At 34.6% G+C, this 24,763-nt stretch overlaps 2 protein-coding genes across 2 annotated transcripts; both read right to left on the bottom strand.

Moving 5' to 3' along the window:
* Window positions 1-2,033: 2,033 nt before the first annotated feature.
* Window positions 2,034-12,911, bottom strand: LOC149413626 (death-associated inhibitor of apoptosis 1-like). The gene is made up of 3 exons (XM_089644653.1): window positions 12,865-12,911; window positions 11,690-11,817; window positions 2,034-3,474 (listed from the first exon to the last, which is right to left on the bottom strand). Exons 2-3 carry the CDS (start codon window positions 11,757-11,759, stop codon window positions 2,462-2,464), a joined length of 1,083 nt encoding a protein of 360 aa, XP_089500779.1. The 5' UTR covers window positions 11,760-11,817; window positions 12,865-12,911; the 3' UTR covers window positions 2,034-2,461.
* A 9,222-nt stretch (window positions 12,912-22,133) lies between these two features.
* On the bottom strand, window positions 22,134-24,020 carry LOC149413625 (death-associated inhibitor of apoptosis 1-like). The gene has a single exon (XM_089644626.1). It carries the CDS (start codon window positions 23,802-23,804, stop codon window positions 23,040-23,042), a length of 765 nt encoding a protein of 254 aa, XP_089500752.1. The 5' UTR covers window positions 23,805-24,020; the 3' UTR covers window positions 22,134-23,039.
* Between the last annotated feature and the right edge of the window lie 743 nt (window positions 24,021-24,763).

Genomic DNA, 24,763 nt, shown 5'->3' with positions numbered 1-24,763 from the left:
GAGTGAATGAATGAAATTAATCCTCGATCTTTACCGTATTTAGAGGATTCGTCTATTCAGAAAAGTTTACATATATATATCGTGAGTGAATGAATGAAATTAATCCTCGATCTTTACCGCGTTTAGATGATTCATCTATTAACATTTAAACTGGTCAACGTGTTATGTTCTCATATTTTCCATCGATAGGCAAGTCAATAGCATTGTGACTTTATCATGAAAAGTTGAACGGAATCGCGAGAGAATTTATGTGTATGTATCAACAATTACAGTATAACAAAATAGGAAAAATATGCAGATTTCAATAGAATAACGGATTTATGGAAATGAGTGTATGAAAAAGTTTTTAGTTTGAAATGATGGGATGGAGTAGCTAACAGGTTCCGAATGAAGTCTCCAGGGCGGTGTTAGCCATCCGACAATTGATTGAGACCTGATGTCCTCGGCCGGTGCCAGCGCAATGTCGTAAGGATCACTTCCATTTCTTCATCGTAGACATCGATGGCGTCCAGGGTTCGTGCTGTGATAATACAAATGAACGTGAATTATAATCTCTAAAGGTCGAAGAGAAGAATAATAATTATAATAACGATAGTAATGATGTTAATGGCGAAGTGATCGCTTCAACCAGCCACATGCACGTTGGCCTTGGTCACCTGTGGTCTGTTAAGGAATGATCTACAGGCTCATATTGCCTTCCTGATTCTTCAGCAGAGATAGTCAGCCCCACCAACTGCGCAGGTACTAATATCAATGATACCAATATAATAATTGAAAAAACAGGTACCTAAAGGTCACCATGCACAAATAAATTGAAAGTGTTATTTTACTAAAAAAGCCGTAGAACAACCATGTTAATGTTTTTATGTATGTAACAGCATAAAACGATATTCACAATATGACATTATAACCCTTCAGGTATTAAAATATTTTTACCTACAAGTCCCAACAACAGTTTCACGGAATTTTGAAAATGCTCCTGAGGTATCTGAAATGTGCTACATATTTCTTATTTTTGAAGTTTTCAAAAAATAAATACAATTTTAGAAACTAGATAAAATTATCTTTGAAAAAAACATTAACAGTTCTAAAAAAAATAATTTTAATATCAAACACGAAATAGTTATCAAAAAAACTTACCTTACTTTTATTATCATACATAATATTTAAAAAACACATTCCTGTTGTGTAGTAAGAAAACTGTCACTTTACTTTTTATGCCATTTGTACAGGAAAAATGTAAATAATTTTTTAACTTTTAAGTGTCAATGAAAAAATCCAGCCAATTTGCAATCATACAATTTTTTGGATAGAAAAACTGAGAAGAATTATTATTTATCTTTCCCATGAATCATCAAACTAATGAAAAATCACACATGATTATAGAAAACAAGATACTATTATAATATATACCTTTAATTTAAAAAACTGAATGTGTAAACACAGATTGTCCTAGTGAATATTTAGTGGAGCTTTCACCAAAACTTAAAATAGGTAGCCAACATAGAAGCATTTTTATAATTAGGTACCTAACTATAAAAAACATACTACAAACAAAACAAACGATTTACATTTACATTTACATTAATTACGAATATTATATCTTTCATGCAGACTTAAGTTACAGATACACTTATAAATATTATATTCAATCTAACCTAACACACATTGTATTATAATATTAATAGTTGTTTTTGTAGAACCCCATTTATGTATAAAATAAAACAAATTTAATAATGCATTAAATTCTGCAAATATACAGCTGTATCCAAGCCCATTTTTAAACGGTGGCTGGGCCACGTTGAGACGACTTATTTATATGATTCTATTTACCCACCTCCCAATTTAAAATTTTCATGATATCATATGCTACATATACAAATGCGAGACGAACTGCCGAACTGAACTTATGGTAAAGAAACGAAGCAATCGAAATTATTATATTATAAATTAAATTTACGTATTTAAATACGAAATTATAAATTATTTATACCATTAAATGATTTATTACCGGTTAAACCGATTTAGTGAGAAAGTAATTGTGACAATAGATTCCCTATTTTGTGGGGTACTTTGAAATCTGTATTCCCTACATTAAATGGTAATTTTTTAATCCCCCATCATATTAGGCCGCCTTTTAGCGTCGTTTTGTGATTACCAACATCATATTATTTTATAATAAGATATAAAAAATTGATCTTAACATATTTAATTATTGCATAAGCACCATGGATTCTTTTCAATCCCCGTCAAATTTCTAAAATATAAATGCCCTCTCGAGCATGTTATATTATAATCGAATTACTGGTATTTGGTCTTTTTTGTTAAGATTCCGATAAAAATGTCGGAAATCGATCATCATTACTTCGAAATAAGAGGTTATTTTTATAAGATGAAGATTTTGGTTTTTTTTTGTAAATTTCGGATTTTTGTAAATCTTTTTTTGCATAATTATTCCAATTTAAGGGTAGAAGATTTTCATTCTAGAAATAAGAGGTGAGCGACAAATAGGACAACTCGTCAACTTTAAACTACAATCCATGCATGTCAACACGTGACCACAAGGAATCATTATTACATTCGCTTCAGCACCATAGCATATTTTGCACTCCACTTCAAATTCCTTTCTATTTTCCAACAACTCTTTTGATTTCAATGTATTTAGTCGGTTATATTTCTGTTCTAACTCAGGTTTTATTGTCTCGTCTTCATAAACTATCGACGGATCCTCTTCTTCGGGATTTTCGATGTGAGAGGTGGAGGCAACTGCAGGTGGTAGAATGGTGTTGGTCCGTTTCTTCATAGCTATGACAAATGGACAGCAACTAAACCAAAGCTCATGCTCTTTCATGGGATCATCGTTGTCTTCCCAATCTTTAAGACCACCTCCACAGTAGAAGCACACGGCATGGTCTCCGATTCCTGAGTAGTAGAAGCCAGCTTCAACCATCTTAGCAGGGGTCTGATGCATACGCTTAGGCCAGTCTCTAAAAGACGCGAGACGTGCTTCTTTTGACATGTAGTACGGGTTATGGGGACGATTTTCGGCATCCAAAGGGCATATTTCGTCATCATCGCTGGTCGGAACATTACCAACAGGCTTTCCTATAATGAATGGGCAGTCTTTGGACCATTTTGCGTGCTCAGACCTCAAATCATCTACCTTTCCACCAATTACCCACCAACCTCCGCCGATTTCTTCATCATTGTCCTGTTCACCGAACATCCACCAATCGCCATGCTCCACATTACAGAAGTTGCAACGCAGAATGTCACCCTTTCCGAAATAATAGAATCCGTCACGAGCGACTGGTTTTGGATCTAAATACTTGGCGGCGGGCCAGTTTTTTAGCGTTTCCAATCGATGATCTTCACGCCGCAAGTCAACAACAGATGAAAAAGATTTTGCGCTTAATGTCGTTGCATCGGGTTCATTTGGTTTTTTCGGTCCATTGGATCCATCATTAGTGTAATCTGAAAATAATCAGATTAAAATAACATAAAATAATTATAATAAATCACTTTGTGTACACCACTGCGAGAATGTAATCAAAAAATTCGACATGTTTCAAAAGGTTTCTTCGTTTGAAATTTGATAGAAAATTAAGATTTTATTTATATTTTCATTATTAGTTTGACATGCTGAAACCAAGTGATTTATTTTCATTTAGTTAAAATGACACCACAAAGTGAATTTGCGGTTATTGAAAAAAAAATGTTTTAATTTATCCATGATTAATCAGTCATCGTTAATTAATTTTATATTTTTTACGTTATATATATATTTTTTAATTCCCTTATTTTTCCCAATTGACCATAGCAACTAATAAATGCACAACTGATTATATTTTTCATAATTTTTTCCGATGCTTATATTGTGCCTCTCGTATGTAGCAAATAGATAAAAAAAGTTATCAATGTAATTTAATTATATTTATTGCATTCGGTATCTGTGTATTTTTCGGCTTAGTGGAAAAAGTGTTATTTAATACCTTTTCATCCAAAAGACAATAAAAGTGATATATCACACTACAGACCAATTTGTAAAATGTCTGCTTTACCAAAAATTTTTGATAAATTAGTGCTAGATATCATTATAAAACCTATCAACAACATTATTGTTCCTAACCAACATGGCTTGATCACAGGTCGTTTTTTTTTTTTTTTTTTTTTTTTTCTTATTATTTCTGGCTTTCACCCTTCAAGGGTGTTCTTGGCCATCATTTAAAATTATTGAGAAATGAAAGGTGAATTTAAATATTAATTTTATTTAAATTGGCAAATTTCAAAATTATAATGAAAATTGGAGTCGAGTTCAGACTTAGAAGAGATGAGATGTTGAATGGAGGGGAGGCAATTTTAGATAAGGCTTGATAGAAGAGAGGATATTTGTTTAGAGAGGGACAACCAAAAAATATGTGATCTAAAGTTCCCACTTCTAGACCACAGAATGTACAATCTGGGGAGTCAACAACGTGAATTTTAAAAAGATGGGAAGGAACGGAACAATGTCCGATCCTCATTCGAATGAGTGAAGAAATTTCTTTTTTGGAAAAATGAGGGAATTGCTGAAACCACGGTTTTGATGGAATAGTCCTTTGTATTGAGGCATAGCAGGCTCCCTTGGATTGACTAGCAATGTGCCAATACTCCGACCAAACATTGCGGGATCTATCTTTGATGATGGAAAAAATGTCAGATAGGGGAATGTGGTTTACGAGGGTAACAACAGGGTTGGACGCTCCTTGTTTTGCCAAGGCATCCGCAATATCATTACCCATGACACCAACATGTCCAGGAATCCAAATCAGAGTTACAGTTTTACCAGAGCTTTGAATGGAGGCTATCATCTCTCGAATAAGGCATACAAAGTGATCATCAGGATGAAGAAGAGGACTGGATTTAAGTTTTTGGAGGGAACTGAGAGAGTCAGAGAGAACGAGGGAATGTTCAAAATTATTTTTGATTATATATTTGAGAGATTCTATTATTGCAATGCACTCGGCTGAAAATATTGAAAATTGATTTGAAATTGAATGAAATATTCTGTCATTAGAATTATTGTGGTAAACGTTAATACCTATACCACAGTTAGGAGAGTCGGGAGATTTGGATCCATCAGTAAATAAAAGAGAAAAGTTGGGCCATTTAGATGAAATAATGTCATTGAACATATTATTGACAGTTCGGGCCGGGAGATTGGAATGGCTTTTAAGGATTCCGATCCCTTCTATTATTGTTGGGGATAGGGTGACGTGACTATATTTTAATTTGTATAAGGGAAGTAGATCATTTTGGATAATGTGAAGCTCTGAGAGAGACTTAAAATTTTTACAGATGTCAGGAAGAGGTTTAGTTGAAGCTCTGATTGTAGATGAATGAGTTGAGTGAATGAACAACGAGACGCTGGGGATAACCTGATGACATTTAGAATTTAAACATTTAAGAACAAATTTGTCAGCAAATAGTTGACGCCTTAAATAAAGAGGAGGATCAGAACATTCTACTTGAAGGGAATTGATGGGTGACGATTGCATCGCTCCAGTTATAATTCGCAAAGATTTAGATTGAATTTTGTCTAATTTATCAAGTACATTTTTTGAGGCAGTACTAAAAAGTGGGCAGGCATAGTCAAGATGGCTTCGAATAAGTGCGTTGTAAAGCAACTTAATGCAAGTAGGGTGAGCACCCCACCAAACGCCAGATAATGATCTGATGATATTTAAATTTTTTTCGCATTTAGTAACTAAATTATTAATATGGGAAGACCATTTAAGTTTCCTATCAAATGTTACTCCCAAAAATTTTACTTCAGAAGCGTTGGGGATTGGAGAATTTTTAAATAAAATTTGAACGGGGGGATTTTTATGGCGATTTGAGAAGGTGACACACTGAGTCTTTTGGATTGAAAGTTCAAGACCATTTAACGTGAGCCATGTGCAAAGGGCATTCATGGCTTCGTTAAGATATTTGACGGCGAGAGGGATGATTTTGGATGATAAGAAGAAAGCTATGTCATCTGCGAACTCAATAACTTTTACTTGTGGGGGAATAGCGACATGCATATCATATGTGTATATATTATACAGTAAGGGGGACAATACATCGCCCTGTGGTAAACCCTTCCAAATAGACCTACTTTGAGGAAAAATATCTGGAAGTTCAATGAAAATTTTTCTATCTAGAAATAGATTAATAATAGATTGAACAAACATGGGGGGAAGGCCAAGGCCTAGAAGTTTTTTTTTCAAGATTGGGATGGAAACATTGTCAAAGGCGCCTTCTATATCTATAAAGACGGCAAGACAAACTTCCTGTTTAGAAATTGATAAATTAATATCAGTACTGATGATGGCAAGGTTATCTTGAGTGGATTTTTTTTTTCCTAAATCCAAATTGAGATGGAGAGAGAAGCTGTTTACTCTCGACAAAAAATTCTAATCGGTTTTTAATTAATTTTTCATAAAGTTTACTGAGGGTGGATGAAAGAGCGATTGGCCTGTAGTTGGATCCAGAATTTGGTGATTTGTTTGTTTTTAAAATAGGGATGATTATTTGACAACTCCAGTCATCAGGCATTATACCAGTCTGGAAGATTTTATTTAAGATGCTTAAGAAGTGATTTAGAACATTATCATTACTATTTTTGATTATGCTGTAAGGTATACCATCTCTGCCTGGAGATGAGTCCTTGACTGTTGATAAACAATTTTTTAGCTCAATTAAGGTGAACGGAGAGTCTAGCCAATGATTAGACATAGGAGTATTATAGATGGGCGTTATTTCATCTAAGTTAGGTACAGAAGGGGGGGCAATTTTGTCCAAAAATTCATCGATCCATTTAGAATGAGACGCTCGAGGAGATGGTGAACTGAAGGAGGATCTAAATCTTCTATCATAGACCAAACTTCCGAAATTGGAGTGTTCGGAGATACTGAACTGCAGAAGTTGTACCACCCAGATATTTTTTTTGACCTCAATACCCTTTTGGCATTGGATTCAGCATTTTTGTATATAAGATAGTTCTCCATAGTCATATTGTAACGATAGGAAAGAGATTTAGCTTTCCGAATTCTTACTACTTTGGAACATTCCTCATCCCACCAGGGAGTTGGAGGGAGTTTTTTGAGAGATTTAGTTTTAGGGGGAGGATTTGATTTATTTATTGCAGTTATGAGCATTGATTTGAAGTTATTATAATCATCTTTGACGGAAAATATATCGGTGGTGGGTGAATTTAATAGGAACTTGTCCATATGAGAGTTAAATTCATCCCATTTGGTGTGTTTCGTTTTAATTTTTGTCGAAATATGAGACTTGTCTGATTGGAAAGAAGTTTGATAAGTAATGGTGATTGGGAAATGATCACTGGAGCAAGGGTCGGGGGACACCACCCACGAGGAGAGAGAAGCCAGACTAGTAGAACATATCGATAGATCCACTGCACTGGGGTTTGTGCTGGGGCGTGAGATCCTAGTAGGAGATCCGTCATTCAAAAGGAAAAGGTTGGATTGATCTAGGAAATCCATCACACTTCGACCATCTCGGTCGGAGAAAGCAGAACCCCAGACGGGGGAATGGGCATTAAAATCGCCTAATATAAAGAAAGGAGGGCTTAGTTGACTTACAATTTGCAACCAAGTTTGTTTATTGAAGTGGGCTGTTGGGGGAAGATAGACTGAAATAAAGGATGTGTCCTTTATTTTAGCTGCAACCATTTGAAAGTCAGCATTGGGGGGTTTGATATTATTTATTGGGGAAAATGATATGGATTTTTTAATAAAAAGGGCAGCACCGCCGCCCGAACCTTCCGGGCGGTCGTCGCGGAGACAGGAATACCCTCCCACATTAAAGTGGGTGGATGGAGTAAACCAAGTCTCCGAGATAGCAGCCAAAGAAATAATGTTGGAATTTAATAGGTTAAGGAGATCAGATTTGTTAGAAATAGCACTTCGGCTATTCCACTGAAGTATTCTGACATCCTGAAGAGTCATTTTGAATAAATGATTTTAATGTGGAAATAATAGTAGCAGCGTTGGACGGTAGATTAGTTTGAGAAGAAATAAGGTCAATTAGAAGCATAATAAGAGTTTGGATAAATGAAGAATTGTCTTGGGAGAGTTTTTCAGAAAGTTTAAGAGAGTTCATTGAGGACGGATTATAATTATTTGCACACCCATTTGTGGCATTTGAAAGAGGTGAACCATTGGGATTTAAGAGCAGTGAGTTGTGTTGTGGCTGATCGTATCCAGGAGCCGGTTTAGAGATAGCGTTTTTGTATGTGAATTTAGTTGAACGAGAAGAAGTTGTTGTAGTGGAGGGAAGAGAGTTGGATGAGGAGTTGCTGGATAAAGCCTCAGCAAATGATTTTTTGACAGGCGGGAATAGTTTAGAAGCCTGCAGAAAAGACAAGTTCTGAGAGGCCATAGAAATTTTAATGTTTTTTTGGCGAGATTGTTCTGGGCAAGATGTGTTGATAGCTGTATGTGAGCCTGAGCAGTTAAAACATTTAGGTGAGGATGAAGAAGGACATTGGTCAGCTGCGTGGTTTTCTCCACATTTAAAACATCTGGGTTGAGATCTGCATGCAGCTTTGGTATGACCAAAACGGCAGCAATTGAAACATTGAGTGGTGGGATAAGTATACATTTCAACTGGTAATGAGTTGAAGAATAAATATATATGGGAGGGAAGAGATTGACCTTCAAAGGTGATAACGACAGATTGGGAGGGCTTCCAAGAAATTATACCCTCAGAGGAGTCCTTGTAATTTAGCCTCCTGGCTTTTATGGGATTGCCAATGTGTTGGGGGGTTGAAAGTGAAGACAGAATTTCTTCGATGGACAGATCGGTCGAGATACCTCTGACCAAGCCCATGCGAGTGACATTGAAAGTAGGGATATATGCCTTGAACTTTGAATTAGATGAAATGAAGATATTTTTGATGAAACTGTTGGCAGCTGACCCTGAGAGGAATTCGACGGAGATTCGGAAGCGACCCTCGGCTTTTACACCTCCAGGCTTGATTGAAAGATTCTTGCTATTTGATAGGAATTTGCCAAATTCAAGAGGGTGGATGGTTTTTCCTTGCTCAGTTTTTTGGGCGTATACTATGAATGGGCCACGGGAATGAGGAGAATAAAAGTTTGTTGGAGGAAGTTGAGAAAGTGCTGGTGGGGACTGTGAAGTCGAAGGCGAGTCAAGTTTTATTGGGGAAGAAGGAGTAAATTTCCTTTTTTTGGTAGAAGTCAAAATGACAGAATCACTGTCAGAAATTTCTACATTTTCCCCGTCTGGGGGGTCCGGAGAGGGATCTGGGGGCTTTGTAGGGGGTCCAGGAGGGAAATCTCCCTCCATTATTCACAACAGTAAACAACTACAATAATAGTATGAAAAATGACAGAAGTAAAAAAGTTTATAAATATCTGGAAATCAGCAGCGAAAAGTGACTCCTGGAAGATCAGAAGGGAGAAGAAACCTCAAGGCACAACACACTACACTTTTTTTTTGGCCAGAAAACAAAATATAATGGAAAAAAATTAATTTTAGATAGAGCAAAACAAAACAACTGATGACAGCCAAATGTTATTGTTGCAAAAACATCACAGGTCGTTCTACCTTAAGAAATTTAATGAAAATTACATATCTGAATTTCTTGGTCTTAAACAACAAGTAGACAGTATATATACTGATTTATGAAAAGCTTTTGGCAAGGTTTGACATCACATACTTATATTTATAAACTCTGATTGTTGGGCATCACAGGTAAATTATTGTGTTGGATTGTTAGTTATCTTAGAGATAGGGTGATTAGCGTAAAGATTAATTCTGTACAATCTCATATATTTGAGGCCACAATAATTTTCTTATTATTAATCAATGAAATTTTTCACTAATTTGATGGTATATAAGTTCTGTAATTTGCTGACGACTTAAAAATATATAAAAATAACGAAATGTATACGATTGCCAAATTTTACAGACTAACCTAGAATAACTTCATCAATGGTGTGAACAAAATGCTTTATGTTTGAACTTTTAGAAATGACAAGTAATACGATTTTTCAAAACTCATTTTAATATCTTGCATGAATATACAAAATAATATTGAATTAATACCAGTGTCGCAAATTTGTAATGTGGGTGGAATATTCGATTAAAACTTGACATTAATTGCACACATCAACTATATAACTAACAAGGCTTTAAAGATGCTTGGTTTCGGTTGCAGAACTTTAACTGATTTTAATTCCTTAGATCGTATAAGAACCCTGTATATTTCAATAGTCAGAAGATAAGTGGAATATAATTCACGTATATGGTCTGCTTTGTATAAATTTCACTATAACAATATAGATAGAGTTCTGCAAAAATTTCTTAGGTACGTAAATTTTAAGCTCATAGTTCCAATTGAATACATTAATCAAATCGGTTTGATGAATCAATTGCATCTTATAATACTGTCTGACGAGAATTATGTCAGACCTGATCGTGTTACACAGAGTCATGAACAACTTAATTGAAAGTCCTGCCATCGTTGTCACTATTAAATTCTATGTGCTGATAAGGAATAGAAAAGAAAATATAACATTTTTTTGCAATACATACACAACCGATACTATCACTAAACAATGGGATACATGATCTGGGCAACAAGTTTAAGGGTACTATTGATCTATTTTTTTACTCGATTTATAGAACTAAGCGTAATCTATACCAGCACTTTGTTGAATCCTACAAATTAGAGTAGCGTTGGAATGAAGTTTTAGTGATTTTTCTTATATGTAGTATTGTTCTAGATTCTATTTTATTTTATGTTACTGTTACATGTTTTATATTCAGTTAATCGGCTTACTGTTTTTTTTTGTATAATTTTCGATAGCTCACTAGATATATTCTGTTTTTAAAATACATATAAAAGCCCGGCTGGGAGTAAACCCAAATAAAGTATTTGATTTTTTGCATATCTTCCTAGCTTTATTAATCTTTAAAATTTTTCCTATATATGTATAATAAATATTCAATTTGAGTGGCGGGTTTGGATACCGCCGCCCCGGGAACCATGTAATTAATAACCAACGAATTTGCCATAGGTCACCCCAATTGGTTTGCAACATTTGGTGATTTAGCAGGGGTGCTCCGTTTATCGGTTGAGATCGGTTCAAGGTGTGCCTGCCCAACAGCTGCTTGGATTATTCTTTGTTTATTAGGATGGACTTTAAATTGAATATTTGACGAAAAAGAAGAAAAATAATTGTTTTATTATTATAATCTATTATGAGCATCTGCTTAGCTGCCAGAGTATGTCAGCAGGTCAATATTTATTAAGTAGATTTGTTTTAAAACTCTGGAGGATAAATAATTGCGAAAATCTAACTATGTCTCCGTGCAATACTGAGATTACCATCATCAATTTGAATAAGTATTGAGGTACCTAATTTTGCGGAATGTCCAAAAATATATTTTATTTTTTATAACTTGATTCTGCAACAACAAATAACTTCCAGTATAAACTTTGTCAACCAATCAATTTTCAAAATTGAAACGTTTAGCATTACCAATATTGGTATAATCCACTAGTATTCTGCAGTTGCAAATGTTTTGATGAACGAACAAAGCGCTGAGATATGCTATTTTCACAGATTCGAAAAAGAAAAACAAATGAACACATTATTGATTTATATATTACCTGTTAATCCTTTACCAATAGGAAATGTGTTAAGTTGTCTTCCAAGATCAGGCAATCCAACGAATTCCATATTTACTGGAATATTCCGTTGGATTTAATAATAGTTGCGTAAGTTTGGTAGCTTCGATCTGCGAAAAACAGTTTAAAATTAACAAACTTTTTATAAAGTGTCTGCATAGTTTATGTTGAAGCAATTTATTTAAACAGGATATTTTTGGGTTAACCACTTTCCTACGCAACACCGTGTTTTTTTATAAATCTACAAATAAATGTTTTTTTAATTTTTATTTCTCGCTTTGCTCTGCACCAACTACACAGCATCCCCAAATATGAAATAGGCCTTGAGGGAATTGATTTTCCTCATGGATGCGTTGTGTTATTAACCTAATTTAATATTTTTTTTAAATATTATTTTCGTACTCGTAGGCATAATGGCATGTGTGAAATTTATCCAATAAAGCCGTCCGCAAACGGTCTCTCGTGTGCGCATCTCTATATACCGTAATTGGTTTTCATGCCCGCAACTGTTGTATGCAAGTGTCTCCACAAATAAAGTCACTCGTCTAAGGGTTGCCTAATTTTTGTACCCTGCTGATTGAATAGTGTCGAAACTAGTTCACATTTCTTAAGCAGAATATGATGAGAACATAAATAAAAGAAAATCTTCACAAAGTTGCCAAATTCACTTTTATTTAATTCACTTCACTGCTATTTTTAGATATATTTACTTGACAATGATTAATGGTTATTTCTGGTAGCAAGGTAACACAATTTATTAGAAACACTAAATACAAGAAAAAAAACACTTTTATAATTAATAGGAAACACTTGAAGCAGGAAATTCCCACATTGTCATAATTTAGAAGAACACACTGATCACAGGAAAATCGCACTTTTGTCATAATTTCGAAGAAAACACTGAACGCAGGAACATCACACTTTGTCATAATTTACAAAAAAATACTCATGACAAGAAAATCACAATTTTGTAGAAAACACTGCACTCAGGAAAATCACACTTTGTCATAATTTAGCAGGCAAAACGTAACACAGCAAAATCACGGAAATCTTATCGAAATATATTCAACATTAATTATTTTTAGTTAAATCTCAAAAATTATTTAAGAAAACAAAAAACAGAACGTACATATTTTATTATCTTTTAAAAAACGTACTTTTCTACTAGTGGAAGCAAGGTCAATTTAAATCACTTAAATCGTTAATATTCGCCAAAGTTTCCGAAATACTTGTACGTGCAGAAAAGTACTATTCAATTTAATGAAGCTAGATATTAGATTATGAATTTTCATATCTTATGTTCAATAAACCAAAGTGTGTTAAATGATAAGATAGCGTGAATTTCTACCTAAGAAATCATATATTTCATTTGCTGTGGCTTTGTGAAGAAAATATAACGAAAATTGAAGGTTTTCGTTTTTAAAAATTGCTAAGACCTTGCATTGCGCCCAATTTTTTCATTGGATTTCAACTACTCGTTCAGGTGGTAGCAATGTTAAAGGTGATTTTTGTGTATATTTACAACAGATTATCTCTCTCAATTTTTTTTATATACCAACGTGAAATTTGAAGGTTTGTTTTTTACTAAAAACGTGTTTTTTGTAAAAAAATTGAATTCGAAAAATGCTGGTTTTCTTTCAATTAAAGTGAGACCTGTTCTTTAAGTAAATAATATTATTTTAAATTAAAGAAGAAATAACTCCTTAAGTATTGAAAAAAAAACTACACCAAGATTTTACAAATTTTTCCACAAGGTGTTATAAAGCATCAAATAAATATGTTTGACCACTGCTTATTTTATTTTTGGTGTGAAAGGGTTAATTATTGTTCAACATGACTCTCGCGCTTGTCGCGAGGGGATGAAGGAAGAATGCGGTTTGGGCCACGGGTCCCACGAGTTCAGAAGGAACAGACCTTTGAGTATTCAAGAAAGCGGAAAATACAATTTACCTAGCGACTTAACTCTCCGATATACATACACTTAAACACATTGCGATGGAATTAGACCATATCTGGCTCACACGAGATTCCGACGTGGATGAAGCAAGGAGCAGTCGGTATTTCCTAATCTCCCGACATCCATCCTATAATATTAAATTTATTTATCTATTTATACATTTGCATAATATTTTGTTAAAATAAAAACAGACATACACACGCAAACATCTCACAATGCAGGACATCATGTACTGAAGTTACTGAAGGCCATCTCTGTTTCGTGTTACACAACGTCCGCTTCCTCCCGAGTAAGGTTTTCCATGGTTTCCCTTACTACAACAAGCAAATGCGGAGCCATTCCTGAAAATAGGCAATAACCGACAGGTTTGTAATATATTAGAACGGTTGGCAGTTGATGCTTCAAAAACATGCAATTATAGTAGGGTTTATAGAAAAAAAAAATCCCTACCGAGAAAATACCAGACCTTTTTACCTTTATACCAGAACTTTTGGTCTTTCTGAAACAAAACCAATGCTGTATGAAAAGCAAAACATACCGCACATAGCCATTCATGGAAAATCTGAAAATATGGATGTTACTAAAGTTTACAGAAATAATTTTTGCTTCTCACCAGTTCAACTTCAAACAATAGATAAACAGATTGATACAGCAACGCATCAATCAGAACAACAACCGTCCATCGTCATCTTACCTGAGATGATCCAGCGAGCAATACGCCACATGTCAGAAGGTAAATCAGCAGGTCGCGATGGATTTGTCGTAGACACACAAAGCTTGTATGGGTATTTAACAACACTACTCTCCTTTCTTTTCACTGCCATGATAGACTCGGGCACTTTACAAAAGAATTGTCCAAAACCATAATAATAACGATTGCCAACTGAAGAACCTGACATCACCCGTTAATAACAGGATCATATCTTTTGCTACAGTAGTTGCAAGAATCTGTAAAATTATCAATATATTGAGTACATGGTGTACCAGCATGAAAATTTTCTCAGATGGACTTTCAGCATATCAGAAGCTGCTAAACTTGTGATGTTTTGAATATCCACAAAAACAAACGATAAATAATAAACGAACGTGCTCAAAAAATTTTTTTTTTTGTTTAGACAACGACGGAAGATTTATGGACAGACAGGCCTGGAGTAAACAGATTCCCACGGGAAAGGAGAGACCGGAGACAGTCGAGTTTTGAACTTGGGTGCATTGACAGCCCCGAGAAAGGGATACAAATCAGAAGTGTTGTTTGAAATTGCAGTTAATTATTGAATTCAAATGGTATTAGAGAATATTGCGGAATATTGAATTAAAGTGAAAGATTATTGATCCGGTGTTTGTGTGAAGTGAAAGTGGTTCGACTCAGTGGGAAAACAATTAATAATAATGACAATAATAATAATTGGATAATTTGTAGAGCGCCGTTTTATAAAAACCCACCTCAGGGGCGCCAGGTGTTGTGCAATCGCGATTGTGTTATAAAGTTGTGTTGATTTAAACGTGATTTCGTATACAGTTCGAACTAGATTGCTTGTCTTAAAAACATGAAAATAATAAAAATATTGATTGCGTTTTAAAAAAGAGTGAATGTACTTAAAGGCAGGAAGTGTTTAATCGGGCTAAGTTATTGATTTGGCGAGATGGCATTCTATCCACGGAGACCGAAAACCAGAGAATCAAATAGATTATTAACTGTGGGTTCGAATCCTAACAGATTAGGGAGGTACAATTTTATTTACAGGAATATTTAATTACCCTTTTATAAGCGTAGGGAGGAGGTCGAAAATTAAAGTGATTTAGCTATATAGTGTAACCAGGTAAGCTTCACGCTGAGAATGAGAGGTGCCTAACTCGGTGAGTTTTTTATATTATTTATTAAATTTCAGAGGACCTTTTTTAAAAGACGGATACAACCGAGGTACAGGAACTAAGTTTACGACACCTGCCGCCCAAATAATGTTATCATTAACAGGGATGTGCTAGGCGAACCGTCAATCAGCTGTGAGCGAGAGACGAGTCGACGACCTTTTCATATATAGGACAAGACGCAGGTACAGTCAGTCAAAGGGGAAGTTTTGCTAGCGTATGCCGTCCCAAATTGAAAGCGATCGGATGCAACCAGACGGAACAAAATGAAAACTTTTCTTCTGTTATTTGACTTTCTAATTTAATACTTTTCATCTATTATTTGACTTTCTAAGTTACGAATTGGGATGCACAAAAACAAATCTAAAGTCGAAAGAGGGAGATGGTAATCTCCGAAATAAAACTACCAACCGAACAACTTTTCTCAACAGGTATCTTTCGAGAGGTAGGCAGCCTCTTTAAATTAAATGCAAAAAATCAAACCAATTATCCGTTTATACCTTACCTGAGAGGATAGGTATTCAGTAGAAGTTACCCATACCTAATACACGAGGATGCTAGTAACCTCATAAAATAAATACTGGAACCAAATATTAAAATACAGACAGTCCTCATCCCAAATTTGGCATTTCGAGTAGACCTTACATATATCTCACATGATAATTGGCTGAATGGGTAGGCACACAACCTATCGTTAATAAGCAGGCAAAATGTCGACAAGATCGTCGTGTGTTATCTATGTATTGACCTAGAAAGGGATGTAAATCCCCGACGGCGTGGGAGTTACAACGTTTTCTGGAGGTGGCACGTAACTTAGGACCTTGCGTGTCACATTTTCGCGACTAGATTCGTGACAAGGGATGTCATGGTTTTCCCCTTCTACACTCAGTAAAGTAGATTTTCCTGGAGGTGTTTGAGATTGGGGCAATTCTGAAATTGGTGATGAGACCTGGTTTTCTTTATTCTGGCGTGAAGGTTGCCGATTTGGAACAAGGGGAGACCCGGCCGGTTGTGATATCCAGACACGCAGATATCGATCGCCTTGCTCAAATTATCATCCATCAGTTTTGTTTGGTAAGAGGAGGAGTCAATCTTAGCTTGAAAAAAATTCATTTCCTTTCCTCTCCTTCCCCTCCCAAAATATATACATGGATGGCGCCGACAACTAACACCATAAACTTATCGTATGTATATCACATATATAAAATCTAACACTTTATTATATTCACATTACCCTACGATAGGTAGAATCGAGTAGCTAGTGGGGGGGGGGGAGCAGGCGACTTAGAAGATAAGGTTTATAAAATGGTTTTGAAACACAGCGGTAATGGATTCAACTCACTCTATCTCAAAAGAACCAAGGGATACCACACATACATAAATAACTAGGTTTCTAAACCGAGAAACAAAAACCCAACACAACGTTCGGTGAAGCCTTTTTATACTGAACCGTCACGTGAAATGAGTACGTTCAAGGTCGTACGTCACGTAGACAAACTAGGATGTACACTCTTGAAGGGGTGTGTAATAAAGAAAAGACGGCAGGGAGGACCTTCCCTCCCCGGATATATATATATAACCAAAGCCTTATGGAAAAGTTACCTACGGGACTTAAGGAAAATTATCGTAGAAAGAAGAGAAGGAAAAATTTGAAGTAGAAAGGGCAGATCATTACAAACTAAAGTGGGGCGTTAGACAAGGAGGCTCAATGTCCACAGTGCTGTTCAACGCCTATATAAATGAGCAGAGTAAGTCATTGAACAAAACAAAAAATAAGAATCGTAATATTGCTGGGGTATGTATGAACACTATTAGTTATGACGACATGGTCATACTAGTTTCATAGGTAAGAGCAATAAGGAAGCTTTTGGCCATATGCAAAGTATACGTTCATAGTCACGGGATAATGTAAAATGCTAAAAAATTATCACTGTTGATATTTAAAGCAAATATTGGTACCGCTGTCATTATTTCTCGGCTGAGCCAATCTCAAAATCTGCAGTGAAATAAAATATTTTGGGCATGTCGTCAATGAGCGTGCAAGCCAATGTGCTCGCCGTGAGATTCAATACGCAGTCCTCAGGTGAAAAAACAATTATTCCAAACATAATACATCAGCACTGAACAAGGCACATAGATATATACAAGGTGTCATGAACACACTCCGAATACATTATAACCACGCAAACAGCCGCTCAACCAAGGGTGCCATCCAATGATATTAACACTACTTGTGGTAAACAAGACACTAATCTTGTATCTTCTGTTAACTGGAACTGTTTGGATTTGAAAAAAACATCAATTAAATGTTAGATACTTTATTCTAAATTTTACTTTATTCTAAATAATGCAATTGATGGTTTGTAAAATTGTTTAATAAAGTTCTTGCTAAAATAATTAGAAACAAAACAAAATGCTCACAAACTTTATAAATCATCACGCGGTCCAAAGGATTTTGCTAATTTTTGTGAACTAAGAATGACTACTAAAAAAATGTATAAATTGAATATGATTTAGGATTTTCATGGCCAAAAGTATTTTGTAATTTGTTTTTGGGGTGTTATCGGCATAACACGGCTGTAGCGCTAACTACTTCTTTAGCCAACGTTTCGGACAACGTTAAAGTGTCCATCATCAGGGCAGATGTGCAGGGCAGACGATGAAACGTTGGCTAAAAAAGGAGTTAGCGCAATACGGCATAACATCCCAAAAAAATAACAAAAATGTATAAATTACTTTACAAAAGTCCATCGATAACTGCAAAGAATTGGTAGTTGTGAATCCTCCGAAGAATTATTAATTTTCAAAAACGCCATAATAATAACACTGGAAATTCTTCTAACTTGTATTTTTTTTTTTTTTATAATATAATATTGATTACATTTTATGATTTTACTGTCCAACTAGGAAGGATTCCCGTTTCAGGATCTATGTTCAGGGTTTATGTTCAGCATCAACAGCATTTTCCTAGAAAAAACCAAGAAAATTAAGGACCATCTTATTATTTTTGACAGTAAATTATCTTTTGTTTCTCAAATCAATGAAATAACTATCAAAGACATGACATGTTTGTTGTTTATTTTGAGAACAGTGAAAGATTTAAAATTAATGACTGCCATTACATTAATGTTAACTGGGTTGTAAGCAACCTAGAATATAATTCTACAATCTGTGCTCCATTTTATAAGATTCACCAACTAAAAATTGATAGAGTGTAGCATAAGTTTCTGGGATTTATTAATTATAAATTAAGAAATCCAATTGAAGACCTTAATAACATTTAATGGACTTACCAAACATAACCAACTTATCCATCAAGGAGCACAGTGACCGATATAGTATGACTGTTAGACGCCATGGATTTGACGAGCCTTAGTATGACTGTTCAAAATAGCGGATGGCAGATTAGACGCCATGGATTTGACGAGCCTTAGTATGACTGTTCAAAATAGCGGATGGCAGATTAGATGCCATGGATTTGACGAGCCTTAGTATGACTGTTCAAAATAGCGGATGGCAGATTAGACGCCATGGATTTGACGAGCCTTAGTATGACTGTTCAAAATAGCGGATGGCAGATTAGATGCCATGGATTTGACGAGCCTTAGTATTAGTGTTCAAAATAGCGGATGGCAGATTAGACGCCATGGATTTGACGAGCCTTAGTATGACTGTTCAAAATAGCGGATGGCAGATTAGATGCCATGGATTCGACGAGCCTTAGTTTGACTGTTCAAAATAGCGGATGGCAGATTAGACGCCATGGATTTGACGAGCCTTAGTATCACTGTTCAAAATAGCGGATGGCAGATTAGACGCCATGGATTTGACGAGCCTTAGTATGACTGTTCAAAATAGCGGATGGCAGATTAGACGCCATGGATTTGACGAGCCTTAGTATGACTGTTCAAAATAGCGGATGGCAGATTAGACGCCATGGATTTGACGAGCCTTAGTATGACTTCAAAAAATTGATAGAGTGTAGCATAAGTTTCTGGGATTTATTAATTATAAATTAAGAAATCCAATTGAAGACCTTAATAACATTTAATGGACTTACCAAACATAACCAACTTATCCATCAAGGAGCACAGTGACCGATATAGTATGACTGTTAGACGCCATGGATTTGACGAGCCTTAGTATGACTGTTCAAAATAGCGGATGGCAGATTAGACGCCATGGATTTGACGAGCCTTAGTATGACTGTTCAAAATAGCGGATGGCAGATTAGATGCCATGGATTTGACGAGCCTTAGTATGACTGTTCAAAATAGCGGATGGCAGATTAGACGCCATGGATTTGACGAGCCTTAGTATGACTGTTCAAAATAGCGGATGGCAGATTAGATGCCATGGATTTGACGAGCCTTAGTATTAGTGTTCAAAATAGCGGATGGCAGATTAGACGCCATGGATTTGACGAGCCTTAGTATGACTGTTCAAAATAGCGGATGGCAGATTAGATGCCATGGATTCGACGAGCCTTAGTTTGACTGTTCAAAATAGCGGATGGCAGATTAGACGCCATGGATTTGACGAGCCTTAGTATCACTGTTCAAAATAGCGGATGGCAGATTAGACGCCATGGATTTGACGAGCCTTAGTATGACTGTTCAAAATAGCGGATGGCAGATTAGACGCCATGGATTTGACGAGCCTTAGTATGACTGTTCAAAATAGCGGATGGCAGATTAGACGCCATGGATTTGACGAGCCTTAGTATGACTTCAAAATAGCGGATGGCAGATTAGACGCCATGGATTTGACGATCCTTTTTACCTACGCGTGAGACACAATTGACTGCTCTGTACAGTGTTTAGTCTGCTAATAATTATTTTGAAAATAACTCAACACTTTGAAGTCTACACAGACTTGGTTATGAGAATAGTTCAATCGATGTTTACAGCTACCACTGATAAACTAATGTTAAATAATTAATGTATGAAATATTAATACAAATTGAAAACACTAACAATGCCTTTCCTACAAAAATAAAGTTGGTTGTTTACAGGTGAAAAAAATAAAAAAGCAGTAATTGTTGATTGAAGTACTAGTACACATTGAATTATTTTGCCTTTTGAAATAAGCCGACAGAGCTAAATGACATCAAGGACATCAGAAGGTGCGGGTTTAATTCCCGTCGGTGGCATTTTTTTTACTCGGGAGATATTTTCAATTTGTATTAATATTTCAGGCGACTAATTATTGCTTACAAAAATTAGGTAAAGTATAATACACTTATCAAACTTAAAAACTCCATTGTACAACTTTCGATTTATCATTATATCTTTTAATCTATAATACACTATAATACACTTATCAAACTTAAAAACTCCATTGTACAACTTTCGATTTATCATTATATCTTTTACAGTCCTTCATGTGTACCTTTCATCACTGTATTAATTTGGTTCTGTAAAACAACCAATCGGGCTTAATAAAGGTCAATTACTAACATGCTTTACAAAATACTGTTACTAATTTATTACACATTGCTCTGTTACTAGATTCATTGTAACATGGGTACTTATTTTGTAATTATTTACAATAATTATTTAACTACTTTGTACAACAGAAATATCTATGACAAGTTGTATTGTACTTGTTCATATTGTTCGTACTTGGTTTACTATGTCATGTCTACACTTATTATTGTACTCCTAAATAATTTCCCAATGACAATATTATATACGTGTAAAGCCTTCAAGGCGTGAATAAATAAATAAATCGTAAAGTTAAAATTATTATGAAATTAAAACTATTACAAACATAAAAACATTTGGATTAATGCAGGATATTTTAATATAAATCTAGGTGGGTAGGTAACACATATGTATTTAATTATTTAAAAGAATCTTATTTGGAAAAGTTAAGCATTAAATAAAAAAAAAAATTTAACTTTACGTAGTATAATATTGCGGTTCATCGCCAAAAACTCATTCTCTAGAGAGAAACTAAATAAAATTTGTTATTCAAATTTTATTTATAATATGATAATCACAGACAAAAGATGTTCATGTTGTGCTCTCAGTTTCGTCCCGGTGAAAAACTACCACTCCTTTACTCTCAGCACATCGCCTTTTCGTATGTTATAGTTTTTTTTTTTTTTTTACAAATTATTTACTATATTACATTAAGCTAAGATCTTTGATTGAATATCAGATTGACAAACACTTTTACAAAAAAATTGTTCGCCAGTGAGGAGAGATGTTAAGTGTCCTAACCACATTTTTAAAAAATCTAATGACGTGCGTCTTCATATTACTTGCCATTGTAATACGACGAAATTACACGGACGGAATTCCACGAAGAGAAGAACCAAGAGAAAATTACATAAGTAATTGTAAATCTGGCATTGTGATTGATACGTGAAATTCACGTCTGTGTAATTTCATCCTGACATAATAGTAGGCAAATACATTTTTTTGAGAAATATATTCAAAATCCAACATACATGGTGGCACCTAAAAAATTAGGTAAACCTATAATAAAATATTAAAATGTTAGAATATTGAAATTTTTGACTTCAACGTATAACATTGAGGCATTTCTATAAAAAAATATTAAAAAAACATTAAGGTACGTCTACAAAAATAATATAAAAACTTTAAAATGAATTAGATACCGAGGATCAAAAATTGTGAAAATGAAAAAGAATATTTGAAAATTAAGTACGAAAATTGTAGTAACCTAATTTAAAATAATTACAATTACACTAAACATAGTTTTGACTCAAAATGGAGGTTGAAACGAGCTAATTAAATTTAAACTTTAACAGAAAAGAAAGGTTTAAGTCTTTTTGAACTATTTTTATTATTTATTTATGCCTTTGTGAAAAAAATTAATATTTTTAATGATATAATTTTAAGGTACGGCAACGACCGGTCTGAGCAACTTAAACTCAAAAATCTATTAAAAATAATGTTTAAAACAGAAAATTTATTAAGAATAGAAGTCGAAGGTTGAAGAGAAAATAAAGAAAATTTTGAATGAAAATTTTCGGTACAGAGGGTGTCAAATCTATCTTTTTTTTTTTAATACAAGGTAACCTTTAAATCCTAGTACTTATTTTTAAATGATTGTATCGAATATTATTTACAGCCACTTTCAATTTCTAGCGCTAAAAACACAAGAAATAAGGATTTAAAATATACAAAATGTAGGTAAGAAAGACTTAGTTTAACTAAGTTGAAATTTTCATATCATATTTTGCAAGTATATCATGACTATTTTGAATCCCCGTCACATTTTTTGAATTGTTGTTCAAATGTGACGGGGATTCAAACATTTCACATTGCACATAGTATTATATTTAAAAAAATTATTTTGTTTTTTTTTTTGGTTTTGAGGTTTTTTGTTTTCGAAGTTTTTGGTTTGAAGTTTTTGGTAAAGATGTAGGAGATGGATGGTCTTTACGTAAAAACAAAAGGTTCCTTTTAGAAGATGAAGTTTGTTTTTCATTGGAAGTTTTTTGTAAATTTTGTTTTCCATAATCATTCCAATTTAAGGGTAGAAGATTTTCATTCTAGAAATGAGAGGAGAGCGACAAGCAGGACAATTAATCATCTTTACACTACAATCCACGCAGGTCAACACGTGACCACAAGGAATCATTATTACATTGGCTTCAGCACCATAGCATATTTTGCATACCACTTCAAATTCCTTTTTCTTTTCTAACAATTCCTTTGATTGTAATGTATTTAATCGATTGAATTTTTGTTCTGACTCTGGTGTTATGGTCTCATCTTCATTTACTATCGACGGATCCTCTTCTGAGGGATTTTCAATGTGAGAGGTGGAGGCAACTGCAGGTGGTAGAATGGTGTTGGTCCGTTTTTTCATCGCTATAACAAATGGGCAGCGACTAAACCAAAGCTCATGCTCTTTCATGGGATCATCGTTGTCTTCCCAATCTTTAAGACCACCTCCACAGTAGAAGCACACGGCATGGTCTCCGATTCCTGAGTAGTAGAGTCCAGCTTCAACCATCTTAGCAGGGGTCTGATGCATACGCTTAGGCCAGTCTCTAAAAGACGCCAGTCGTGCTTCCTTACACATGTAGTACGGGTTATGGGGACGATGTTCGGCATCCATAGGGCATATTTCGTCATCATCAATGGTTGGAACGTTACCCACAGGCTTTCCTAGAATGAATGGGCAGTCTTTGGACCACCTTGCGTGCTCAGACCTCAAATCATCCACCTTTCCACCGATTACCCACCATCCACCGCCGATTTCTTCATCGTCGTCCTGTTCACCGAACATCCACCAATCGCCATGCTCTACATTACAGAAGTTGCAACGTAGAATGTCACCCTCTCCGAAGTAATAGAATCCGTCACGAGCGACCCGCTTTGCATCTATATATTTGGCGGCGGGCCAGTTTTTTAGCGTTTCCAATCGATGATCTTCACGCCGCAAGTCGGTTGGAGAAGATTTTGTACTTAATGTTATTGCATCAGGTTCGTCCGGCCTATTGATTTCATTTGATCCATTATTACCGTCATCTGAAAATATGTAGAAAAATCAAATTATTTTTTATTTAAAAAAAAACAAATTTAATTCACAGAATTTTAACAATTAATTAAATCAAATTATGAAGTTTCTTTTCATGTTCTGTAACGGTTCTATTCAATTTTAAGTATTACATCATTTTTGAACTGTCGTTTCACATAACTGAATTGATAACAGAACTTATACAGGACTTGAACATTTACTTTAAATTTGGTGAGTTAAATTCGGTGAAACAACTGGCTCTTAATCATATAACTTTTATTCACACAGTAAAAAAAATGCCAATCCAACGATATTTTTAAATTTAAACAATACAGGTCTTACAATGCGATACTGTAGCACATTGATAAAATTATTTATTTTAAGTACGTTTGTCTACATCTAATCTTATTTGATTTATTACATTTCACTAGGTATCTTTATATATATTGTGAATACAATCTGGTTTATTAAAAAAACCCAATCTTTGTGTTATCATAATGAAAAAAAAATTTATTTGATAATATCCAATATTTAATCAAATTTTTAGTTGCAAAATGACATTTAAGATCTCATAGGGGATTTTTTTTAATGTGCGTCAACGTCTACGGTGATTAATTATTATTTTTAATTAATATTTTTGTTTTCTGTTAAACATTTATATATTATGGACTGGTAGTTGTTATATCAAGGTACATCTGTGATAAAATATGTAATAAAAAATAAACTCA

The sequence above is a fragment of the Hesperophylax consimilis genome, chromosome 21 (assembly GCF_061612785.1).
Source record: "Hesperophylax consimilis isolate HC1 chromosome 21, BYU_Hcon_1.0, whole genome shotgun sequence".
Classification (NCBI taxonomy): domain Eukaryota; kingdom Metazoa; phylum Arthropoda; class Insecta; order Trichoptera; family Limnephilidae; genus Hesperophylax; species Hesperophylax consimilis.
The sequence above is the reverse complement of the archived record's forward strand: the minus strand, read 5'-3'. Positions and strand labels throughout refer to the sequence as shown.

Excerpts from the sequence above, each read along its gene's own strand:
- LOC149413625 (XM_089644626.1), bottom strand. The coding sequence starts at position 23,804 with ATGTTCGGTGAACAGGACGACGATGAAGAAATCGGCGGTGGATGGTGG.
- LOC149413626 (XM_089644653.1), bottom strand. The coding sequence starts at position 11,759 with ATGGAATTCGTTGGATTGCCTGATCTTGGAAGACAACTTAACACATTT. Across the intron at positions 3,475-11,689 it reads TATTGGTAAAGGATTAACAG|ATTACACTAATGATGGATCC; the intron begins GTAATATATAAA and ends GATTATTTTCAG.